General features: G+C 49.6%; 1 protein-coding gene across 1 annotated transcript in view; it reads left to right on the top strand.

The window, feature by feature from the left end:
- POU2F3 (POU class 2 homeobox 3) overlaps positions 1-7,029 on the top strand; it is an 86,944-nt gene that overhangs the window by 72,377 nt on the left and 7,538 nt on the right. The window contains exons 7-10 of the mRNA XM_023517351.1: positions 1-69; positions 502-643; positions 1,858-1,994; positions 3,731-3,892. The exon at positions 1-69 is cut by the window's left edge and continues 1 nt beyond it. Of these exons, the coding sequence (XP_023373119.1) occupies positions 1-69; positions 502-643; positions 1,858-1,994; positions 3,731-3,892 (510 nt within the window). The remainder of the gene's footprint in view (positions 70-501; positions 644-1,857; positions 1,995-3,730; positions 3,893-7,029) is intronic.

The following is a 7,029-nucleotide window of genomic DNA, read 5'->3' as shown; positions in this document are numbered from 1 at the left end:
GACCTCGAGGAGCTGGAGAAGTTTGCCAAGACCTTCAAGCAGAGGCGCATTAAGCTGGGCTTCACACAGGTTTGGTTTGGGGAGAGACAGAAGAAATTGAGTTGAGTGAGTAGGGAATGGGCTTCCCAAGGGCAGGTTTCAAGAGCGACCTGAGGCTCAGGGATTTGGGGCCTAGATTATCAAGTCCCTGAGTTCCTTGAGGATAGGGCACAGTTGCCATTGATAGGAAGACTGAGGACATTGCTGGTGGAGGTGAGAAGACTAAGAGTCAAGCAGGGGGCTGGCTCTCCTGAGCTCCTAGACACGGTCTACTTGGAGTCTAGAGAGAAATAAATCAATTTTTCATCTTAGAGGGAGAAGACTTGGAAAAAAGCTGAGGGCCTGGGTGAGTGCTAGGAGGTTCTGGTTGGGTATGGGATAGGTGCTAGCATGGTGGGGGAGTGGGCATAGAAGAGGAGGAGGCTGTCTCTCATGTCCCCCCTTCTCGGTCCCCACGCACAGGGAGACGTAGGGCTGGCAATGGGGAAGCTGTATGGCAATGACTTCAGCCAGACTACCATCTCGCGATTTGAGGCCCTCAATCTGAGCTTCAAGAACATGTGCAAGCTCAAGCCGCTGCTGGAGAAGTGGCTGAATGATGCAGGTAGGCCTGGGGGAAATGAGGATGGGAGGAGCCCCAGAGGACTCCGGAGGGGACAGGCTAGTGACCTGATGGTGTTGGGGCTAATGCATAACACCCGTTTCTTCTCCTCCTGAGTCTGGAACCAAGTGAGAAATAAGACACAGGGGACAGGGAATGATGAATAGATGAGTTTGGTGTTAGGATGGGGTTTCGACCTCAACATTATGGATATTTGGGGGCCATGTAATGTTTTGTCGTGGGAGTCTGGCTTTGGGATTGTAGGGTGTTTGGCAGTATTGCTGGTCTCTATCCACTAACTGCCAGTAGCACCTGTCCCCAGTTGAAACACCCCAAAATGTCCCCAAGGGAGTGGTGGTGGAATATAATCACTCCTGGTCAAGAAATACCAGCCAAGGTGAAGAGGGTGGGAGTGAACCTGTCCCCAGGGCTGGGCTCTATCCAGTGGATACCTGAGGGTTAGTGGCTACCGTGGAGGGAAGAGGGGCAGATTGAGCAGCCAGTGGTGTGATCCTGGCAGAAGTCCCTCCGTGCAGAAACAGGGGGCAGGCAAAGACACTCCCCTAACAGTCCCTCTGTGCAGAAGCAGGGGGCGGGCAATGACGCTCCCCTAACAGGTTATCCCTTAGATGACTTTTATCAAAGCACCAAAGTGACAGAAGTGATCAGAGGGTTGAGACTCTTTAGGAAAGAGCCTCCTAGATCATTTATTGTATGATCCCCATCTGATACTCAAATCTGAATCCTTCCTAAGGGATATCCCTCCTGTGGGTCATACAGACGTAGCCAACATTTGCACCAACAAGAAAATGGCTCCAGCACCAACATTCTGCCACCAAGTGGCACAGAAGCCCCTTTCTCATGTTACTCAGCATTCACATCCAGGCATATCTGTAAAAAACAGACTCAGAAGGGTTACTCGGAGGAGCCCTGCCAGGACCCACTCACACCCACGCATGCCGCTGATGTCTGGGCACCCCTGAACCATGACTGCAAACACTGGGCGGGCTGCTGTGCGGGTCAGGCAGGACCTTTGCCCAGAGCACTGAGAAGCAGGATGTTCAGTCTGTTCTGGGCCCCGGGGGTGGGGCTGCTCCTGAAAATGCCACCCCAGAGCCCACTAGGAGGGGTTGTTGGACCTCAAGTCCACTAAGCAGGCCCTGGACTGGCCTCTTGCCCCCTTCTCTGAGCCTCCTTTGTTCCTCGCTTCCCTACAGAGTCTTCTCCATCAGACCCCTCGGGGAGCACGCCCAGCTCTTATCCCACCCTCAGTGAAGTATTTGGTAGGAAGAGGAAGAAACGGACCAGCATTGAGACCAACATCCGCCTGACCCTGGAGAAGAGGTTTCAAGATGTGAGCAGCTCCTTTGGGTGGAAGTGGGTGGGCCGCTTCACACAGGTGGGCCAGGCTGCAGGCACAGGCGCCCCACCCCCACCCCAGCCATCAACCCCTCCACCTTCCTCCCACCCTGGGAAATGGTTGGAAAGTACATTGTCCCTTGCCAGGCACCCAGGTATCTGAGGGAAAGGCTGCCCTTCCTCTTGGTTCCAGGAACTTCTTCCCCCACTGACCCTTCTTGCCCTGACATCTATTTAGGGACCATTGTTTTCCTCACTGGGAGATTTAAAGAATGGGATCTGGGGTCCCAGAAGACTGTGCAGGGAGCAAAGCCAAGGCATTGTATATAAATTGTCTATTTTCTGGACCAGGCGCGGTGACTCACGCCTGTAATCCTAGCACTCTGGAAGGACGAGGTACATTGATTACTTGAGCTCAGGAGTTTGAGACCAGCCTGAGCAAGAGTGAGACTCCATCTCTACTAAAAATAGAAAAATTAGCAAGGTGTCATGGTGGGCACCTGTAGTCCCAGCTACCTGGGAGACTGAAACAGGAGGATCACTTAAACCCAGGAGTCTGACCTTGCTGTGATCTAGGCTGATGCCACCACACACTAGCCTGGGCAATAGAGTGAGACTCTGTCTCAAGAGCAACAACAAAAGTCTATTTTTTTATGTGATACATTTTGTATTTTTCTAATTATAAATGTAATGTGATAAATCCCCATTGTAAACAATGTGGAAAGTATGAGGAAGTAGAAAAAAATCTACCACCAAATGCCATCTGAATGCATTTCCTTCTCTTCCTTTTTTCCATGCACAAATACTTGTAATCATATTGTGCACACACAGTTTTTTTAACTTGTAGCAAAAGCTTATTCTTGAGCCAGTATGTGGAAGCTATGAGTCCCGTGGGAGCCAAGGGAGAAAAGAGGGAGCAATAGGTGTGCTCTAAACAGCTTCTAGGCAGGGCCCTTAGTTCCCATCTGCAGAGCCTCCATTGGTACCACGTGCCTCTGAAGGCCTCAGCAGATCCCCCAATGCATCTGGCTTGAGGACTTGGTAGCCACATCCTGCTGGCAGGAAGACAGGAATTCGTTTTTCTTTCTTTTTAGGCTTCTCGGAGCGGGGAGGTTAAGGGAGGGTGTAGGAGTAGGAGAAAGGGGCCAGAGTCAAAGGCCACTGGGAGGCCCCAGAACAAGGGAGTGACCACCTTATATCTGCCCCAGGTCCTGGTGGGTCTCCATGTTTCGGCTTTCTCATTTCCCATTTTGAGGTAGGAGAGCAAGAAGAAATGACAAGGGAGAGGGATGTCAGGGCATGAAGAAGGAACATGGAGGAGAACACGAGTTCTGGAGATTCTGCCCACCCCACATAACTCATCCACAGGCTCCTCTCCTCACACGTGCTCCCGGAGGAAGAAGTGGGGGAAGAGCTGGTACCTTTATGGAGCCTATACTCTGTAGCAGGCCTTGTACTTGGTAGTATACATACATTTTTTCATTTAATCCTTACAATAATCCTATATGGTAGGCATTATTATTCTCACTCTATAGGTGATAAGACTGCGGCTCAGAGAGGTTAAGAATGTTTCCTGAGGACACACAGCAAATACCTGATAAGGCCAATATCCCATCCTAGATGTGACTATAAAGCTTTTGATCCCTATGTTTTATCCTGCTTCTTTGGAACACTGTCCCCCATGCCCAGTTCCCTTCTCTTGACCATACTCTGTCCCTTTGGTCCCTGTAGAACCCCAAACCCAGCTCAGAGGAAATCTCCATGATTGCAGAGCAGTTGTCCATGGAGAAGGAGGTGGTGAGGGTCTGGTTCTGCAACCGACGCCAGAAGGAGAAGCGAATCAACTGCTCAGTGGCCCCACCCATCAAATCACCTGTCTATAATTCCCGGTTGGTGAGTGATCAGGAACCAAGCCATCTGCTGAACACTGGGGGACCAGATGCCTGGAGGGCAAAGAGTCTTCCCAGGGTGGTGGCTGGGGGATAGAGAGAGGCAAAGCATGCAGTAAATAAATAACCAGATAAATGCAAACAAAATATATATGCTGTAATGACTAGAGAAGGGTGAAGGGATAGAAAGTGACAGTGGGGAGATGCTCTTTTAAAAGGGAGGTCAGAGAGGACCTGCTTGATAAGGTGGCATTTGAACAGAGACCTGGAGCTGTAAAGGGAAGAAATATATGACTGTCTGGGGGAAGAGTCTCTAGATGGAGGGACCAGCAAGTGAAAAGACACAGCATGTTTGAGGAACAGCAAGGAAGCCAGTATAGCTGGGCAGAGCGAGAAGGGGCAAGAACCAGGAGAGGACGTCAGGGGAATAATAATGAATAACCACCCAAGGTCTCAGCAGCCCCTGAAAGGACCCAGGCTTTTAGTTTAAGTAAAATGAGAAGCCACTGGATAGCTATAGATGGAGAAGCCTGAGCTGGTGACAGGGCCGCTGTGTGGAGTATAATCTGTGTGACGCAGGAGACCAGCCAGGAGGGCTGCAGTAATCAGGCAGGGTGGGAGCCATGGTGACGAGGAGGAGGAGTTGCATTCTGGATGTACTTTGCACAGCTACGAGCTGCACTCCGGGACTATGAGAAATGTGGGTTTTGGTCTGAGCAACAGGTTGGAAGGCACTGCCATGTTTTGAAAGGAAGAGAACTGCAGGTTTGAGGGAAAAAGCTAAGAATTTGAGGTTGCTCATGGTAAGTTGAGCATGCCTTTTAGGCATCCGAGAGGAAGTATCGAGGAGTTCTGTGACTGGTGTTCAAGGAAGAAGCCAGGGCTTGGAGTAATTTGGACTCTCAGACAGACATGGAAATTTGGGGAGCAGGATGCATCTTGACATGCAGGCTGAGATGGTACCTGGAGGATATGGGTGGAAGGTTCTCCTCCTCTGGGGATGATGATGGTTGAAGGTTAAGTTGGAGGTAATGAAGTTGTTCTTGAGTCTTTCACCACAAGGCTGAATGGGTGAAATTCAGTGTTGCCAAAGTGAGACATCACTATCTCATAAAAGCTGTATCACTGTTGGCTGGGCACCCATAGCTGAACGGTTAGGGTGCCAGCCACATGCACCGGGGCTGGTGGGTTTGAACCCGGCCTGAGCCTGCTAAAACAACAACAACAAAGATAGCCGGGCATTGTGGTGGATGGTACACAATGCAACTGCTTTACTGTGGTGAAGCAGTCCCAGCTGCTAGGGAGGCTGAGGCAAGAGAATCACTTAAGCCCAAGACCTTGAGGTTGCTGTGAGCTGTGGTTCCATGGCACGACTCTGTCTCAATTAAAAACAAAAAAACCTATATCACTGTTGATTCTTTCAGTATCTAATGACCATCTACTATATGTTGGTTTTTGCGCTGACCGTTGGGGAATACAAAGATAAATACTATTTGTTCCCTGTCCCCGAGGACCTCACTGCCTAGCAGAGGAACAGATGAATGAATGACAAACACCATGATCGTTCATCTCTCTGCAATGTTTTTCAACCTTTTTTTAATCTCACAGCACACTTGAACCTGTAGTTAAACTTTCCCAGCACACTTAAATTATGCTGATAAAAAAAAAAAAAGAGTAAGAGAAAGAATGTACTTACCTGTGCTTTGAACTTCTTCTGAAAATAATTAATGATCTTTAAAAAATTTCACGGCACACCTAAGATCCTTTCACCCTACACCAATTGAAAATCAGTGCTCTGGGAGAACTTAGGCATAGCAGGTAACAAAGGGCAGGTGGGAGGCGATACTTAGGGCAGCCTTCCCCAAGGTGATAATTTAATGGCGGTACTGAGTTAAAAAGGAGTGAGAGACAGATAGGTACTGAGTCAAAAGGACGGAGCAAGCTGGCGGTGCCTGTGGCTCAAGGAGTAGGGCGCTGGCCCCATTTACCGGAGGGGGCAGTTTCAAACCCACCCCGGCCAAAAAAAAAAAAGGAAGAAGAAAAAGGAGTAAGAGGCAGACAGGAGCCCTCGCCAGGAAAAGGCATGGAAACAGTGGTGTGCAGCAGAGAATGTGCCTCACATTCCTGAGACTTGCATGTGTTTCTGCGTGCGGAATGTGGAAAGGTGAGGCTGGACAGACCAGCAGGGGTTCAGCTAGGAGGGGATTGTATATAACGCTGAGGAACCCAAGGTTTGCACGAATCTCTAAAGGATTTCAAGGCGGGCATTGGCGTGGCCCGATTGGCTTTTTCAGTTGATCACTCTGACTGCAGGATAAAGGGTGGACCGACAGAGAGAGTTTGGCTGCAGGGAGACCGGTTAGGACGTGACTGCAGTTACCCAGTAGTAAAATAATGAGGGTGAAGCGAACCCACATGGTAAGAATGAGAGGGTTGGGAGAGATTCCAGGGATAATTAAAAGGTCTTGGTTAATAAATTGAAAGTTGGGCGGGGGCAGATGAGCTATAATGAAAAGATAATCCTCTGAGATGACTCCCAGCATTCAGACTGGGCCGGCAGGGGAGATGGTAGTGTTGTTTATGGAACAAGCAGATGGAGAGGAGCTGATGTGGAAGTGGGGAGAAGTCATGATTGCAGGTTTTTATATCATTATGATGTACAGTGAGGCCTGCAGGACACTCAAGTGGGAATGTCCCTGAGTACCTGAATTATGGCTCTGGAGGTCAGGAGGGAAGGCTGAGACAGAGCCATAGATGAGGAGTTATGAGCATACAGCTGGAGGCTGAAAGCCTGGGTGAGGAGGGACTCAGCTGTGGAGGAGGCAAAGAGGAAGGTCTGCGTCTAAACCCTGAAGAATACCAGCATTTGAGAGATGGGCACAGGAAGAGGATCGGGGAGGAGGCTGCAACTCAACAGGTTTGAGGGTGTTGGACAGGGATGAGCCGTACAGGAGAGCTCAGGGAACCCAGAGGAAAGACACTGAGATCAGAGCGGGGTCTGGGTGGGCAGAGGCTTCCTTTGCTTGGAGAACAGATTAAGAATCAGAATCTTTCTAAGAGTAGAATGTGAACGTTTTAAAGCAATAACTGAGAAAATGACATGAAGGCTGTGTTGACCAGTTGATGGAAGTATTTCAGATT

The sequence above is a fragment of the Otolemur garnettii genome, unplaced genomic scaffold (assembly GCF_000181295.1).
Source record: "Otolemur garnettii isolate 467f Iridium unplaced genomic scaffold, OtoGar3 scaffold00108, whole genome shotgun sequence".
In the NCBI taxonomy this organism is placed as follows: domain Eukaryota; kingdom Metazoa; phylum Chordata; class Mammalia; order Primates; family Galagidae; genus Otolemur; species Otolemur garnettii.
Note: the sequence above shows the minus strand (reverse complement) of the source record. Positions and strands in the feature narration are given on the sequence as shown.